The sequence below is a fragment of the Trichomonas vaginalis genome, chromosome V, assembly GCF_026262505.1.
Source record: "Trichomonas vaginalis G3 chromosome V, whole genome shotgun sequence".
Classification (NCBI taxonomy): Eukaryota; Parabasalia; order Trichomonadida; family Trichomonadidae; genus Trichomonas; species Trichomonas vaginalis.
The window spans coordinates 19,967,475-19,985,028 of record NC_067207.1 but is presented as its reverse complement, the minus strand read 5'-3'; the positions used below and the strand labels follow the sequence as shown (position 1 = coordinate 19,985,028).

At 32.2% G+C, this 17,554-nt stretch overlaps 8 protein-coding genes and 1 pseudogene across 9 annotated transcripts, besides 8 other annotated features; 4 read left to right on the top strand and 5 right to left on the bottom strand.

Moving 5' to 3' along the window:
• Positions 1–3,107: part of a mobile genetic element that runs on past the window's edge.
• On the bottom strand, positions 2–268 carry TVAGG3_0368830 (uncharacterized protein; the record flags this gene model as incomplete). Its single annotated transcript, XM_001300670.2, has 1 exon — positions 2–268. One exon carries the CDS (start codon positions 266–268, stop codon positions 2–4), a length of 267 nt encoding a protein of 88 aa, XP_001300671.2.
• On the top strand, positions 314–748 carry TVAGG3_0368820 (uncharacterized protein; the record flags this gene model as incomplete). The annotated part of the gene is made up of 1 exon (XM_001300671.2): positions 314–748. One exon carries the CDS (start codon positions 314–316, stop codon positions 746–748), a length of 435 nt encoding a protein of 144 aa, XP_001300672.2.
• Positions 1,926–2,348, top strand: TVAGG3_0368810 (uncharacterized protein; the record flags this gene model as incomplete). Its single annotated transcript, XM_051231699.1, has 1 exon — positions 1,926–2,348. The coding sequence occupies one exon, from the start codon at positions 1,926–1,928 to the stop codon at positions 2,346–2,348; it is 423 nt and encodes a 140-aa protein (XP_051101429.1).
• TVAGG3_0368800 (repellent protein 1 family) lies at positions 2,378–2,836 on the top strand (the record flags this gene model as incomplete). Its single annotated transcript, XM_051231698.1, has 1 exon — positions 2,378–2,836. The coding sequence occupies one exon, from the start codon at positions 2,378–2,380 to the stop codon at positions 2,834–2,836; it is 459 nt and encodes a 152-aa protein (XP_051101428.1).
• A 62-nt stretch (positions 3,108–3,169) lies between the features above and the next one.
• Positions 3,170–6,565: a mobile genetic element.
• TVAGG3_0368780 (zinc ion binding protein family) lies at positions 5,768–6,451 on the top strand (the record flags this gene model as incomplete). Its single annotated transcript, XM_001287088.1, has 1 exon — positions 5,768–6,451. The coding sequence occupies one exon, from the start codon at positions 5,768–5,770 to the stop codon at positions 6,449–6,451; it is 684 nt and encodes a 227-aa protein (XP_001287089.1).
• Positions 6,566–6,579: 14 nt separating the features above from the next.
• Positions 6,580–6,621: a mobile genetic element.
• Positions 6,622–7,272: 651 nt separating this feature from the next.
• Positions 7,273–7,313: a mobile genetic element.
• Positions 7,314–8,449: 1,136 nt separating this feature from the next.
• Positions 8,450–8,478: a mobile genetic element.
• Positions 8,479–9,067: 589 nt separating this feature from the next.
• Positions 9,068–9,904: a mobile genetic element.
• Positions 9,905–10,093: 189 nt separating this feature from the next.
• Positions 10,094–12,688, bottom strand: TVAGG3_0368720 (bifunctional inhibitor/lipid-transfer protein/seed storage 2s albumin superfamily protein family; the record flags this gene model as incomplete). The annotated part of the gene is made up of 1 exon (XM_001297177.2): positions 10,134–12,638. One exon carries the CDS (start codon positions 12,636–12,638, stop codon positions 10,134–10,136), a length of 2,505 nt encoding a protein of 834 aa, XP_001297178.2.
• A 105-nt stretch (positions 12,689–12,793) lies between these two features.
• Positions 12,794–13,634: a mobile genetic element.
• Positions 13,635–14,431: 797 nt separating this feature from the next.
• Positions 14,432–17,554: part of a mobile genetic element that runs on past the window's edge.
• Positions 14,459–14,779, bottom strand: TVAGG3_0368700 (annotated as a pseudogene). Its single transcript has one exon. A coding segment is annotated over exon 1 (321 nt).
• On the bottom strand, positions 14,932–15,168 carry TVAGG3_0368690 (uncharacterized protein; the record flags this gene model as incomplete). Its single annotated transcript, XM_051231697.1, has 1 exon — positions 14,932–15,168. The coding sequence occupies one exon, from the start codon at positions 15,166–15,168 to the stop codon at positions 14,932–14,934; it is 237 nt and encodes a 78-aa protein (XP_051101427.1).
• Positions 15,218–15,661, bottom strand: TVAGG3_0368680 (repellent protein 1 family; the record flags this gene model as incomplete). The annotated part of the gene is made up of 1 exon (XM_051231696.1): positions 15,218–15,661. The coding sequence occupies one exon, from the start codon at positions 15,659–15,661 to the stop codon at positions 15,218–15,220; it is 444 nt and encodes a 147-aa protein (XP_051101426.1).

Here is a 17,554-nt window from a genome sequence, read left to right as displayed (position 1 = left end):
TTTACTCTTTCTTTGCTTTTGCTTCAGCTTCTTTAGCTTTTGCTTCAGCTTCTTCTCTAGCTTTCTTCGCCAGTAGTCTTGGGTTCTTTTGTCTTCCAGCAGCTAATGCAGCAAGTTGTTTTTCACTAAGTTTTCTCTTTGGTCTCTCTGGCTTTTGTTCTTGTTTTTGTTCCTTCAGTTCGGATAAAATTTGCTCACGAATTTCTTTCTTCAATGCTTCAACATCTATGACCCCTTGGGTCTTGTCCGTAGGGCTTGTCTGAGTCATTTGACTGCGGATAAAAATCTAACTTAAAACTTTAACCGATGTAAAATGAGCTTGTCAAAATCAGAGCGAGAGTCTATTATATTAAATGACGCAAGAGGAATACAACATCCTTTCTATTACGTAAGTCAGAGTAAAGATGGTAAAATATACGTAAGAAAAAGAAAGGTTCCATTAGCGAATGCAGAAAGCGACAACATTAAGGTGTATGGCAAGGGTGAAGTCCACGAAGCCCATATAAAACCTTCTGTTCAAACTGAGCCACCAAAAGAACCAGAAGAAAAGAAGCCAGATGTACTTTCAATAACGAACCAAGAGCTTATTGCAAAGTTCGTGAATTTCATTGAAAAACAAACCGAGTCAAAGAATCCTGACCCGCCAGTGAAAGAAGTTGAGACAAAAGAGAATGTACAGTTCATTGAAAATGTCAAGAAACAACTTCCACCACGAATGCCAAGAAGAAGAGTGAGAATAATGAAGTAAATAGATATTTTTATCTGAAGTAAATACATGCAGAACGAACAGCTAAACGAATTTACTCCAGCAGAGCATATTCATCAGATTCGCTCATATTTCGATATCATAGACAATGCAGTTCAAATTGGTGACACTAATAGAAAATATTCTGACGCAAAGATTCCATCACAACCTGGAACTGCTAAAGATAACACATGGGTAACATTCAATCTCTCACCTCCTGGTGAAAATATGTTGGACCTTTACAATACATTCATTACGTATAAAATGGAAGGTCAATTTATTGTAGATAAAGAAATTGGTTCAGGTTCCAATAAAACAAACCCACCAGGATTTTGGATTGGTTTCGATGACGCTTTCTATGCAGTTGCTGGATATCAAATCCTTGCAAATGGTCGTATCGTATATTCTCAAGACAACGCAAGAGAAGAAGCATATATAACTTCAAACTCACAAACTACCGAACAAATAAAGAAAGTAGATGTTTTCTCAAAGACTCGACATGAAGATGTATGGAGTCATTCGGGAACATGCAGAACAGGACAAATTGTTAGTGGTCCAATTACAGCAGGAAAATCATTTGATTTTAAGCTTCGTTTAAGAATTCCTGTTAGAAGTTTTTCCATTAGAAGCTATTCGATTTATTCCAGCATTTGCAGGAAACATTCAGCTTAAAGTAAAGTTCAGTAGCGACGCCTTACAATGCACATCTATATCTGTAAATGATATCATTGCTTTCAATCCAACTCTTAAAGTTGCATTTGCTTCAGATTCAAATCCACCGACAAATAAATTTGTTCCATGGAATGAACCATTCACTATGATAACGAAGGCAGTAGAAGCTAGTGGAACAGTTACTATTACAACTGTAACCCAGCAACTATTTCGAACAAAGATGGATTTTAATGAATGTTTCATTCATCCAAAGTCATTCTCTTTAGACCCTAACATTTATACAGAACTTGTAGAACATTATACAAACGAGGCTTTATGTTTTCCTGTTAAAGTTATGGATTGGATTCCTATGGACGGTTCATTCTCAAAGAATACAGATAGTTCAAGTGCAACATTTACAGCAGCTTATACGCCTATTAATGTTAAAAGTATTTGGGCACTATTTAGAAAGAAAGACAACTATTATGTTAATTTTGAGAACCCTAAGTTTAAATATCTTCAGCTTTCCATGGGAGCTTATGGAAATATGCCTGCAGAACCTGAAAAATCATATGGACCTGTATTTTATGAAATGGTTGCGAACGCCTGCAATACAAACAATGATATGATAGGATTTAATGAAGATGTTATGAGGTCATTGGTGGATGATGGTAGTGTGGAACATAAATGGGATAGCTATGACAACACACATTTCTTATGTGGTTTTCCAACAGAAGTGGACTTTTGCTTCCAGCAAGGTCAAACATCTACTGCTCCAATAACATACAAATTGTCTGTTAAAGGACCTATTGAACTAGCAACTGAAAATGTACCAAAGCCACTTATTGGATTTATGAGGGATTGTTGCTTTGCCATTCAGGTGCGTGCTAATGGCATCCCCATAATAAGATTAGATGACTATAACTTAGCTACGGACGACAGTGAGGAATAAAGGATGAACGTTTATTTTAAAGCTTATAAATGAGTTCTTCATCAAGCTCTCGTGAACCTTCACCATCTATGAAACAAACTTTACCAAACGATTATGGAGCACCTATTGAATATTTCTTACGAGCTGCACAATGGCAAAGAGCAGTCTCACCAAGGTTAGGTGTTCCACCAGCTCCTGTCAAAAATAGCATTTGGTCAAGTCCTTATATAAGATATGGTCTCCCACTAGGTTTGCTAGCTACAGCAGGAGCAGTTATGATGTTGAAAAGAAATAAAGCAAATGTTGTAAATAATACTGAAGTAGCTGAAGTTAAACAAACTCCAACACCTTCGCCAAAACCAACGCCTTCACAAGCAAAACCTTCAATGACTCCTGAACCTATGGAAGTACAAACTCCTGTTCAAAAGTCAACTCCTAAACCGACTCCAACATTTAAACCAGAACCTACTCCTCAAATAAATCGTAAAACTCCTGCGTTTCCTTACTGAAAAAATAACGTTATTTTTATTTTATTTGAACATTTTATTTAGAGTAAAATGACAAATAAAGTCACTGAAGCAATGAAACAAAAGTTTTTGGTAGAATACATTAAATCAGGAACTATTCCAGAAGGTTTTTACATTCATACTATGAAGGATGGTAGAGTTCAGTTTAGAAAGATAAAGCAACCATTAGATAGAGAAGGAATTTTGAGAAAGATTAAACTTCATGAGGACAACATTGCTGAACTTAAGAAGAAGTTAGAAGAGTTGGATAAAGCAGACGACAGTGAGGAATAAAATATTTCATTAGTTTTATTTTTACTGAAAATTTTTATTTGGGAAACAATAAGAATTACCGAAAAAGTGACAAAACAACAAAAACAGGGAGGGGGTCTCAATTTTTATTACTTATATTATTTTACAATATTTATATAAATACTCTTTATAATATATTTTACTATAAAATTATACCTCAAATTCAAATATTTAAAATATTATTTACATAATTATCTCAAAATTATATTTTTATATATTATTTTTCATATGTATAAATCATATAATCTATATCTATGCAAATCTCATCTAAAATTTTTTGAAACAAACCGCTACCATTTTATAATGGTCCATCTTAAATTCATCATAAATTCTGGTACATGTTAGTACCAGAGTCTTCAAATCTCAAACACTCTGGTACCAACATGTACCAGACGCGAGTTTCCAATGCCCTCGTACGATTTTCTATTAAGATCTTCTTGAATGAGAAGGTCTTCATAGAAACTCGTACGAGGGCTTCTCTTTTAAATACTCTGGTACCTGCTGGTATCGGAGTCGACTTTACAGCCCTTTCCCCAATTTTGAAGCTGGGGAAAGTTTTCAAGCAATGAAAGGGAAGCTCTCGCTATGAGGTGAAAATCTAGAATTTTTACCTCATAGCGAGTAATCCTTTGTTAATTGCTTGAAAACTTTCTTCAAATTATCAAAATTTCGAGGAAAGTTTCCTTGCTTCAAAGTAGAGATGGAGCCCTTTGAGCCACTGCATATAGGTCAGTGACTCAAAATACTCCATCTCTACTAGAAATCGCCAAAATTTGGGTCGCAATCTTTGAAATGCGACGCAAGTTTTGGCAATTTCGCGAGGGACTTGCTCCATTTGGTGCATAGATTCACACTCTATGCACCAGATGGAACAATTCTTTCGCTGACAGCGGGAAACTTTGTCTGAATAGTTTAACATTCAGACAAAGTTTCCCGCTGTCAGAGAGGGAATGGAAGGGTAAGAGGTATATATTCATAATGTATACCTCTTACTCTTCCATTCCCTCAAGAAAGTTCAAAAACTTGGGTGCAATCAGTTCTGATTGCACCCAAGTTTTTGAACTTTATATAAGGAATTGTTGGCTATGATGTACTGATCATGAATCAGTACATCATAGCCAACAATTCCTTCGCAAACAGTGGGAAACTTTGTCTGAATAGTTTAACATTCAGACAAAGTTTCCCGCTGTCAGGGAGGGAATTAGAGGGTGGGAGATATATAGATAGACTATAAATCTCTCACCCTTTAATTCCCTCAAGAAAGTTCAAAAACTTGGGTGCAATCAGAACTGATTGCACCCAAGTTTTTGAATTTTGTATAAGGAATTGTTGGCTATGATGTACTGATCATGAATCAGTACATCATAGCCAACAATTCTACCTTTTAACCAAAGATAATTGATTCGTATGTAAAATATTAAGCTAAAATTTCTCTTTCTTTTAGTACACATTCTTCCATTTCGTGTACATGTATCATATATTAAGTACTAGTTATCTATTCTATATCCTTTATCCCAATTTAGATACTCAAAGATAATTCTTTTTCAGAAGAAAAAAAATATTTTCTATTAAACCGTTATTTTTTCAATGTGAGTTTTCAATTTTATTTTTCCTTTTTGCTGCTCAATGCAACATCCTCCACCCGATCCTCCATGCGAGGTTGATCAAGCCATAGGATATTTAGAATATTCTCGTTTTGTTATAGCTGCAGAGCTGCATGGTAACATAAGATTTGTCAAAGACCCACAAAAACTATCAATTGGAACAGGAGTATTAATCTACCACCGATGCGAATACGAAGGCTGCCCAGCAGGCTTTAAATTTATTAAAAATTTCGACAATTACATTTTTAAATCTGCAAACTTAACTCATATTCACTCAGGACCACCACCACAACATAAAAATACACCTACAAGTGGTACTTACCGTGCTTGGATTAAAAAATTTCTCATGAATCACGGAAGTCCACTTAATGCAACACAAGAAGTCAACAAAACGCTTGAAATACCTAAAGATCATACTTGTATTCACATGACTATGAAACAAACTGCAATCAATCAATTGAAATATTATTTACAACAAAAAGATCTTATGAGATCTTTACCAGACATATCTTTAAATCAATTTCAATCTTTACAAAACTATGTTAATCAATGGGAAGATCAACATGATGACCTTATTTATTTTGACATTCAAGGTGAAGATACTGATTTTCCAGACAAATTGGTTTTTATTTACTCTGATAATGATATGATCTCTCAAATTCATGAAAAACCACCAATTTATCACTTAGACTCTACGTTTAAATTAATTATTCATGGATTTCCTTTTTATGTATTAGCTACCAAATTTGCTAATACTCATTCTATCCCTTTGTGTTATTTTATAATATATCCAGATAATAGTGAAAATATTTCTTTTTGCTTAAGTAAATATTTTGAAACAACTCACACAGAACCTGAATTTATCATGTCTGACTGTGCACTAAACATTTTCAACGGGATTAGGAATTCATTTCCGGAGTGCAATATCTTTTGGTGCGCGCTACATGTAATACGCGCACTTAAAAAGAATCTCTCAAAGATAAATGATGAAGAGATTAGATCAGAAGTCGAAAAATTTATGAACATTTTATGTTATTATCGTGATTGCACAGAAGAAGATGCTGCAAAAATGTATAAAGAGCACATTATTGATAAAATTCAAGATCAATTGGAATTTAATCAATACTTTACACGTCAGTGGGACATTCATAAACAACAGTGGATAGCCGCTGCCAGACCAAATGAATTAACCGTTGTGAATACCGTTTCTGAATCTTTATTTAAAAAGATAAAATATCACGATTTTGGCTGCGTTAAAAATCAAAGAATTGATATTTTTGTCAAAAATCTTTTAGAAGAAGTTGCACCCAATTACTTTTATCGTATTAAAAACGATTTACTTCAAACAGGTTTTATTCCTTCAATTAGAATTCGCGAGCCTCGATTGACAGATTATAAAACAAAATTGAAAAGAGAAGTTCAATCACGTTTATACCAAGTATTAAATTTTGTTCAGAATCAAGAAGCCAATTTGAATCCATTAAGATTTTTATTGGAAAATGCTGAAGAAAAACTTTCTCAAATAAATGAGAAGATACAAAATTCAATTACATATTTAAGATCGTTTGAAATTCCAAATGAATTGTTAGATACGTATATGTTAGAAATTAATGAATTTTGTTATAATTCTCCAGGTTATATTTTAGAACATTTCGAAGAATTTTTGGAGGATTTCAAAGAAAAGAATAATTTAATAGACTAAAAAATTTATTATTTTTATTTATTGTGAATTTTAAATTGTCACTTTTTAAGTGTTACTCCCTATTGAAAGTGTCACTTTTTTGAGTGCCACTTTTTCGGAAATTCTTATATACTCTTAGAAGAGTTGGATTGTTACATATTAAGTTCTGTCAAAATGTAAGCTATTGAATTTTTTGAGAGGGAAATAATCATCGAGGAAGTAAAAAGTGACGCTTTAGGAAATATTATTAGAAATATGATAATAAATATATTTGGAAAAAATATGTTTTTTTCAAAAATTGAAATGCTCATAGAATATTTTGAAATATGTAGGGAATTGAATTCGGTAATATATAATAAACAGGATTTTTAAATTTCAAGGAAAAATAGCTTTTGTGAATACTTTTGAGAACTCTTCTCAAAGATCATTATTCAAATATATTAAGGAGCCAAAATATTAGAGATGAGTTCACAATCAAAATTTTCTCACTTTTCTTCCAAATTGACATCCTTACTCACCACTTTCAAGTTTTTCATACATATATCTTACCCATTCATTTGGAATACGAGGTCTCGAGTTTTCGTTCATTTTTTTTACTTTACAAAACTGTTTATTTTTCAGAATTTTTAAATTTGAAAAAATCCATTCTATATCTGATAAATAATATATTATTTTTCAATCAAAATATTTTGATTATCATCTCAAAAGTGTTCTCAAAACCTAGTTTTTCTTATTTTGGATAATCTTAATATTTATATTATTATAAACTAATTGAACACCATATGTTTTTGTATACTTTTACAAAAAAATTAATAGATTTGTGATACTTCCCCCGACGATAGAATTGAATAGCTTACATTTTGACAGAACTTAATATGGAACAGGATAAAGCAGACGACAGTGAGGAATAAAATATTTCATTAGTTTTATTTTTACTGAAAATTTTTATTTGGATGTAATGACGAAAACTATTGAGATAACAAACTACAACGGTCATGAGTTCAAGAATTTGTTCTTCGTTCCGCGTGAGAATACATTCTATCAGATACGAGGGAGAAAGGGTAAAGTTAGTTTAAGCATTTATGATAGCAAACATAATGGAAGATATATACAAGCAGTAGATACAAACGGTAAGCGTGTTTCATTACATTTGTCAAAACTTATAAACATTAATTATGACAGCGACTTTGACTCAGACGATTGGAGCGACAGTAGTGATACTGAAGAATATGAACTATTATGTGAAGCACAGCAATGGAAAGAGTTGCAATACTTTTGTAAATGAGAACATTAGTGGGAACGTTAGTGAGAACGTTAGTGAGAACATTAGTGGGAACGTTAGTGAGAACGTTAGTGAGAACGTTAGTGAGAACGTTTATTTTTTCATGCACGTGCATTGTGTCGCGGGGAGTTGCCATGGGCAATGACCTGCGCACAATATATAACGTACAGAGAGGTGAGATGAGGTGGTTTATGTGATAAATACTTTACGTGGCAGAAATAGTTTAAGGTTATTAGAAATATTGCATATGCGATGTAAAATATACGTTAGTGGTTTTGTAAAGTGTCAGATTGACGTATCTTCGGTAAGATGGCGCGCAGTGCCACCGTACTGAAGATATGTATACTAACTCAAATTACACGCCAAATCAAATGTATCAGCTGAAACCGAAATACACAAATGCAGATACAGAAAGGTTGTGGCAAATATGGGATACAGATACAGGCATGACCGCTGTTGACACATTCACAGCGTAATAATAAACATAATTTTTTAATTTCATTTTTAACAAGTTTTTTTAAATGTATGTAATGAATAATTCATTAGAATATGATAATGCACATTGTAACAGAATAGAACAATCACCAAATTTTTTTTGAAATTAAAAAATAAAAGTAAAAAGTATAAAGTAATCTAACCAAAAAAGATATTTAAAAGAATTTTGGAAAAAACAGAATAAGGATAATGATATTATTTTAGATACACAATCGATGTACTGAAGAATAATCCGGTAAAATGATGATATAAAATTAGATTATTTTACAAGTAGCTAAAAGAATAAAACTATAATATAAAATAAATGAAGTTTAATGAAACAATAAAGGTTAAATAAATAATAAAGATTTTTATTTTATATCAGTATTGAGAAGAAGTAACAGCTGACACTTGGTAGACAACTTCTTTATGTCTAGAAAATTCTATCTTGCCTTTTATTTTTTTCTCGCTGTGAAACGTATTCGGTCTTTTTTTTTAAAATTAATTTTTTGTTAGAGATAAGAGCTAAAACTCGGTAAACAACTTCTTTATGTCTAGAAAATTCTATCTTGCCTTTTATTTTTTTCTCGCTGTGAAACGTATTCGGTCTTTTTTTTTAAAATTAATTTTTTGTTAGAGATAAGAGCTAAAACTCGGTAAACAACTTCTTTATGTCTAGAAAATTCTATCTTGCCTTTTATTTTTTTCTCGCTGTGAAACGTATTCGGTCTTTTTTTTTAAAATTAATTTTTTGTTAGAGATAAGAGCTAAAACTCGGTAAACAACTTCTTTATGTCTAGAAAATTCTATCTTGCCTTTTATTTTTTTCTCGCTGTGAAACGTATTCGGTCTTTTTTTTAAAATTAATTTTTTGTTAGAGATAAGAGCTAAAACTCGGTAAACAACTTCTTTATGTCTAGAAAATTCTATCTTGCCTTTTATTTTTTTCTCGCTGTGAAACGTATTCGGTCTTTTTTTTAAAATTAATTTTTTGTTAGAGATAAGAGCTAAAACTCGGTAAACAACTTCTTTATGTCTAGAAAATTCTATCTTGCCTTTTATTTTTTTCTCGCTGTGAAACGTATTCGGTCATTTTTTTAAAAATTAATTTTTTGTTAGAGATAAGAGCTAAAACTCGGTAAACAACTCCCCCATGTCTAGCAAATTTAACATTCGTCTCCCATTTTTATGTATTTGGTTTAGAATGTTCGAAAATGCGTAATATGGTCATTAATATTAATTGAAAAGAACCTTGAATTAATTCAATCTGATCTCACAAAATATTTTAAATTACAAACTTTGTAGTTTGAATCGATAATTAGTATTAAACTCAAATAACTAGTTTATTTTTGAATAAAAATTATTTGAATTTATTCAATTTTGTTAATTTTCCTTCAAAAATCAAGTTTAAATATCTTATTTGCCATATAATTATAAATACAATGAAACATATTCGAAATTGAAAAGAATGACTTTTTCTGTTCTTTCAATCATTCAATTTGAATTTTGCAATATTGGATTTCTCATTAAATACCTATTAAAAACAACAAGCAATTTAACTTACATTCAAATTTATTTGTGTTATATTCAATCTTCTCAAAACTTATAATTTTCGGCTATAGCATGATTATATGCTATATAATATAATAAACCTATAATAGTATCATTCTTTCAATTATTTGAAGAGAAAACCGAAAAAATCTATTTTCTGTCTATAACACATCTAATATTACCAGAACATATTCAAATTACAACGAAATACATATATGATTTCTGTTACAAATATATGTTTTCGACAAATAATATATTTATTTCCGAAATAGCAAAAAATGCCGCTTTTTTACGGTTAAAAAACGGTTATGACCAACAAAAAAAAAATCAAATTGAAAAATATTAATATTATTAAAATAAATATCCACTTTAGAAAAATAATAAACAAAAATAAAATTAAAATTCAGCGTTAAGAAACATTTCATCATCGTCATTGAGAGATTCTTCATTATCTTCGATGTTATCAGTACCCATATTGAAGGTTGACAACATTGTGTTATCATCATCTGCATTAAACGTGACGATCGTCTGTTGCTGTCTTGTTTCATCGTTGAATAAATCACTGTCGTCATTGATCGAAGATTCTGATTCCGATGACTTGTTGTGGGACTTTCTGTACAAGAAGAGACCGATTATAGCTAAGCAGAACACCGCAACCAAACAAAGTACAGCGATCAGAATGATTGTGCCGGATTTAACGTTACTTCCGACAGTTGAGTCATCCAAAGGAATGATGATGTTTGTTTCAGTCATAACAAGTGTCATTGTGTATGTAGTAACTATTGTCTTTGTTTCAACTAAAGAAAGCGTTGATGTGTTATCTTCTTCATTGCCTTCACTTGCCTTTATTGAAGTGTTTTTCTCAACTAAAGTAGTTGAAACAGTAAGTGTAGTGGTATTAGATTGAATATAGGTCCAAGTTACTGTACTTGTTGTTTCTACACCTGATGTAATAACCCATGTTAGTACACTTGTATTAGCATATGCTATTGTTGTAATATTTGTTTCTGTCTTGTTAATCTCGTTACCTACAGCAATAGAGGTTTCTGTGGTGGAATTTGTATGGTATTGATATTGAACTTCAGTTAATGATTTTGTGTAACCACTGGATTCTCCTGTCACATCTGTTGGCTTTGATTTGACAATTGGTGGAATGTAAGGTGTAGAAAGAGGTGTGAAATAAGCTGTTGAATGAGGAGTAGAATGTGGTGTTGAATGACCAGTGGAATGAGGAGTTGAATTAGGCGTAGAATTTGGTGTTGAGTGTGCTGTTGAATGAGCTGTGGAGTGAGGAGTTGAATGAGGAGTTGAATGAGCTGTTGAATGAGGAGTTGAATGAGCTGTGGAGTGAGGAGTTGAATGAGCTGTTGAATGAGGAGTTGAATGAGCTGTTGATAGAGGGGTTGAATGCGGAGTTGAGAATACTGTTATGAATGGAGTTTTGTGAGCTGTTGAAAAAGCTGTTGAAAAAGGTGTTGAATGCGGTGTAGAATGAGGGGTAGTAAACATTGTAGAAAATGGTGTTGATACTGGTGTTCGCGGAAAAGCTGATGGTGGACGGGATATTGTTGTATAATGTGTAGTCGTTGGATATGTTTTGGGACTTTGTGTAGTGGCTTTTGGAAGACGAGTAATTGGCGTTGCAACATATGTATAATTTGTTGGCGTTGCAACTTTACTTATGCTATCTCCTGATTTATTTGTTGACTTAGCTTGAGAGATATTGGTTGTTTGTATGGAGAGTGTTTCATTAGTTGAACAATTTGCAATCTGTGAAGGCTGATGTGAATAATAATATAACTCAACATCGCCTATTCGAATGGTTGATGATTGAAAATTACCTTTAAAATAATCGCTATAGGTTTGAAACTTGATTGTCTTGTTATATTCATTTTGCACCATTATGTTATATCCGGTAATATTAGTTAATTCACTCAAATTATAATTATAAGATTGCTGAAGTATGCCTCTATACATATGATTGTTATAATAAGTGCATTGTTGGGAATAAAATGATTTTGAGTAGTTTGTATCTTGACTTAATTGCAGTAAATTGTATTGGAGATCTATGACAATAAAAGCAACTCCTCCGCATCCTCGGCACAAGAACTTACGAGTCAATTGCTCTTCCATACGATATAATTTGTCACTATCGCTTGAATACTGATCTGTTGAGTTATATTCGTTTTTTCCTGCTCGGTTTGCAACAATGCAACTATCGAATAAGTATAAATCGCTATTGATGGTATAAATAGCTCCACCGTTATCACCAGCTCTGTTTTGGTCAAATTTGGAATTAATGATTGAAACTTGAGATTCGATAGTAGCGTGAATGGCTCCTCCAGTTTGGTAAGCTGTGTTATTTGAAAAATTTGAATCCCAAATTTGTAAATTGTTATCAAAATGGTTTTTTGCCTGACCTTCAAAAAAGATTGCCCCTCCAGAGCAAAATGCTGTATTTGAGGAAAATTTGTTCCTAGCTTGATTGTTATTTTCTTGTAGTAATTGTAATAGGGCGTTGCATTCGGTAAACGATATAGCACCTCCATCAATTGCTTGATTATTGCTGAAATTGGAGCCTATTATGTGAAAACTAGAGCGATATCCGTATACTGCTCCACCACATGGACCGCCTGTAACTGCTCCAAAAGCGTAATTATTTTTAAAAGTAGAGGTTTTGATTTCAACCGAGCACAAATAAAACTCTCTATTAATTCTGAGCGTGTTAGCGGTTTCATTTTTTGTATAAATTGTAAATCCAGCATTGATTCTTGATTCTATATCAGTTAGGTTTTGGCTGCTATTATTATTGTCCAGGAAACTCGGGACACCAACTCCTTCCAATATATTTGAAAGGTCAAAAAGGCTATTAATAAATTGAGGAAGGAAAAGTAAGAGCATTGAATTGTAAAATTGAAGAACTTTTTTTTCCAGATTGGGTGACAAATTATGCCTAAAATTTGTTTTTGAAAAATATGCTGTATACTGATCATATGTTATTATTCAATCAAAAGAATTGTAAAACTTGAATCAATTACATATTATTCAAAAGTTTTGTTATAGACAGAAAATAGATTTTTTCGGTTTTCTCTTCAAATAATTGAAAGAATGATACTATTATAGGTTTATTATATTATATAGCATATAATCATGCTATAGCCGAAAATTATAAGTTTTGAGAAGATTGAATATAACACAAATAAATTTGAATGTAAGTTAAATTGCTTGTTGTTTTTAATAGGTATTTAATGAGAAATCCAATATTGCAAAATTCAAATTGAATGATTGAAAGAACAGAAAAAGTCATTCTTTTCAATTTCGAATATGTTTCATTGTATTTATAATTATATGGCAAATAAGATATTTAAACTTGATTTTTGAAGGAAAATTAACAAAATTGAATAAATTCAAATAATTTTTATTCAAAAATAAACTAGTTATTTGAGTTTAATACTAATTATCGATTCAAACTACAAAGTTTGTAATTTAAAATATTTTGTGAGATCAGATTGAATTAATTCAAGGTTCTTTTCAATTAATATTAATGACCATATTACGCATTTTCGAACATTCTAAACCAAATACATAAAAATGGGAGACGAATGTTAAATTTGCTAGACATGGGGGAGTTGTTTACCGAGTTTTAGCTCTTATCTCTAACAAAAAATTAATTTTTAAAAAAATGACCGAATACGTTTCACAGCGAGAAAAAAATAAAAGGCAAGATAGAATTTTCTAGACATAAAGAAGTTGTTTACCGAGTTTTAGCTCTTATCTCTAACAAAAAATTAATTTTTAAAAAAATGACCGAATACGTTTCACAGCGAGAAAAAAATAAAAGGCAAGATAGAATTTTCTAGACATAAAGAAGTTGTTTACCGAGTTTTAGCTCTTATCTCTAACAAAAATTAATTTTAAAAAAAAGACCGAATACGTTTCACAGCGAGAAAAAAATAAAAGGCAAGATAGAATTTTCTAGACATAAAGAAGTTGTTTACCGAGTTTTAGCTCTTATCTCTAACAAAAAATTAATTTTTAAAAAATGACCGAATACGTTTCACAGCGAGAAAAAATAAAAAGGCAAGATAGAATTTTCTAGACATAAAGAAGTTGTTTACCGAGTTTTAGCTCTTATCTCTAACAAAAAATTAATTTTTAAAAAAATGACCGAATACGTTTCACAGCGAGAAAAAATAAAACTGTACACTGATTTTAATTTTCATTTCCAGTCACTTTACTTATTATTTTTTCTTTTTTTCATTTTAATTATAAATTATTTCATAATACGTTTATTTACGTTACCATTTTCTTTATTCTTTTGAATTCCATACTAGACACTTATAGAATATTTTGATTGTTAACGTACTTCATTAGAATGAATCCTTACAAAGGGTATGTCGATCGAATTTAGTTAGTATACATATCTTCAGTACTGTGGCACTGCGCGCCATCTTACCGAAGATATGTCAATCTGGCACTTTACAAAACCACTAACGTATATTTTACATCACATATGCAATATTTCTAATAACCTTAAACTATTTCTGCCACGTAAAGTATTTATCACATAAACCACCTCATCTCACCTCTCTGTACGTTATATATTGTGCGCAGGTCATTGCCCATGGCAACTCCCCACGACACAATGCACGTGCATGAAAAAATAAACGTTCTCACTAATGTTTTCACAAACGACTTCACTAATGTAAAAATAAACGTTCTCACTTACAAAAGTATTGCAACTCCTCCCATTGCTGTGCTTCACATAACAACTCATAATCTTCTGACTCACTTTCTTCTTCATATAGGTCAAAGTCACTGTCAAAATAAATGTTAGTAAGTTTTGACAAAGCTAATGAAACACGCTTACCGTTTGTATCATATGCTTATATAAACTTTCCATTATGTTTACTATCATAAACGCTCAAACTAACTTTACCCTTTCTCCCTCGTATCTGATAGAATGTATTTTCACGAGGAACGAAGAACAAATTCTTGAACTCATGACCGTTGTAGTTTGTTATCTCAATAGTTTTCGTCATTTATATAAAAATAAAATAAAAAATAAACTTAAAAATTAATGATATCACCACCCTCACACGTATGAAAACATAGCACAAAAATAAATTTAGGTGAAGTGGTGAGATCTCACCTCTTTTTTCACCTCTTTTTTCACCCTGTTGAATTCATTGCTTTATAACTCTCTTCCTTTCTCCAACTCTTCTAACTTCTTCCTAAGTTTAGCAATGTTGTCCTCATGAAGTTTAATCTTTCTCAAAATTCCTTCTTTATCTAATGGTTGCTTTATCTTTCTAAACTGAACTCTACCATCCTTCATAGTATGAATGTAAAAACCTTCTGGAATAGTTCCTGATTTAATGTATTCTACCAAAAACTTTTGTTTCATTGCTTCAGTGACTTTATTTGTCATTTCAATCAAATAAAAATTTTAATATTAAATAAAAAGAACGTTATTTTTTTCAGTAAGGAAACGCAGGAGTTTTACGATTTATTTGAGGAGTAGGTTCTGGTTTAAATGTTGGAGTCGGTTTAGGAGTTGACTTTTGAACAGGAGTTTGTACTTCCATAGGTTCAGGAGTCATTGAAGGCGTTGGTTTTGGCGAAGGTGTCGGAGTTTGTTTAACTTCAGCTACTTCAGTATTATTTACAACATTTGCTTTATTTCTTTTCAACATCATTACTGCTCCTGCTGTAGCTAGCAAACCTAGTGGGAGACCATATCTTATATAAGGACTTGACCAAATGCTATTTTTGACAGGAGCTGGTGGAACACCTAACCTTGGTGAGACTGCTCTTTGCCATTGTGCAGCTCGTAAGAAATATTCAATAGGTGCTCCATAATCGTTTGGTAAAGTTTGTTTCATAGATGGTGAAGGTTCACGAGAGCTTGATGAAGAACTCATTTATAAGCTTTAAAAATAAACGTTCATCCTTTATTCCTCACTGTCGTCCGTAGCTAAGTTATAGTCATCTAATCTTATTATGGGGATGCCATTAGCACGCACCTGAATGGCAAAGCAACAATCCCTCATAAATCCAATAAGTGGCTTTGGTACATTTTCAGTTGCTCAATAGGTCCTTTAACAGACAATTTGTATGTTATTGGAGCAGTAGATGTTTGACCTTGCTGGAAGCAAAAGTCCACTTCTGTTGGAAAACCACATAAGAAATGTGTTTGTCATAGCTATCCCATTTCTGTTCCACACTACCATCATCACCAATGACCTCATAACATCTTCATCAAATCCAATCATATCATTGTTTGTATTGCAAGCGTTCGCAACCATTTCTAAAATACAGGTCCATATGATTTTTCAGGTTCTGCAGGCATATTTCCATAAGCTCCCATGGAAAGCTGAAGATATTTAAACTTAGGGTTCTCAAAATTAACATAATAGTTGTCTTTCTTTCTAAATAGTGCCCAAATACTTTTAACATTAATAGGCGTATAAGCTGCTGTAAATGTTGCACTTGAACTATCTGTATTCTTTGAGAATGAACCGTCCATAGGAATCCAATCCATAACTTTAACAGGAAAACATAAAGCCTCGTTTGTATAATGTTCTACAAGTTCTGTATAAATGTTAGGGTCTAAAGAGAATGACTTTGGATGAATGAAACATTCATTAAAATCCATCTTTGTTCGAAATAGTTGCTGGGTTACAGTTGTAATAGTAACTGTTCCACTAGCTTCTACTGCCTTCGTTATCATAGTGAATGGTTCATTCCATGGAACAAATTTATTTGTCGGTGGATTTGAATCTGAAGCAAATGCAACTTTAAGAGTTGGATTGAAAGCAATGATATCATTTACAGATATAGATGTGCATTGTAAGGCGTCGCTACTGAACTTTACTTTAAGCTGAATGTTTCCTGCAAATGCAGGAATAAATCTTATAGTTTCTAATGGTAAAAACTTTCTAACAGGAATTCTTAAACGAAGCTTAAAATCAAATGATTTTCCTGCTGTAATTGGCCACTAACAATTTGTCCTGTTCTGCATGTTCCCGAATGACTCCATACATCTTCATGTCGAGTCTTTGAGAAAACATCTACTTTCTTTATTTGTTCGTAGTTTGTGAGTTTGAAGTTATATATGCTTCTTCTCTTGCGTTGTCTTGAGAATATACGATACGACATTTGCAAGGATTTTGATATCCGCAACTGCATAGAAAGCGTCATCGAAACCAATCCAAAATCCTGGTGGGTTTGTTTTATTGGAACCTGAACCAATTTCTTTATCTACAATAAATTGACCTTCCATTTTATACGTATGAATGTATTGTAAAGGTCCAACATATTTTCACCAGGAGGTGAGAGATTGAATGTTACCCATGTGTTTATCTTTAGCAGTTCCAGGTTGTGATGGAATCTTTGCGTCAGAATATTTTCTATTAGTGTCACCAATTTGAACTGCATTGTCTATGATATCGAATATGAGCGAATCTGATGAATATGCTCTGCTGGAGTAAATTCGTTTAGCTGTTCGTTCTGCATGTATTTACTTCAGATAAAAATATCTATTTACTTCATTATTCTCACTCTTCTTCTTGGCATTCGTGTGGAAGTTGTTTCTTGACATTTTCAATGAACTGTACATTCTCTTTTGTCTCAACTTCTTTCACTGGCGGGTCAGGGTTCTTTGACTCGGTTTGTTTTTCAATGAAATTCACGAACTTTGCAAAAGCTCTTGGTTCGTTATTGAAAGTACATCTGGCTTCTTTTCTTCTGGTTCTTTTGGTGGCTCAGTTTGAACAGAAGGTTTTATATGGGCTTCGTGGACTTCACCCTTGCCA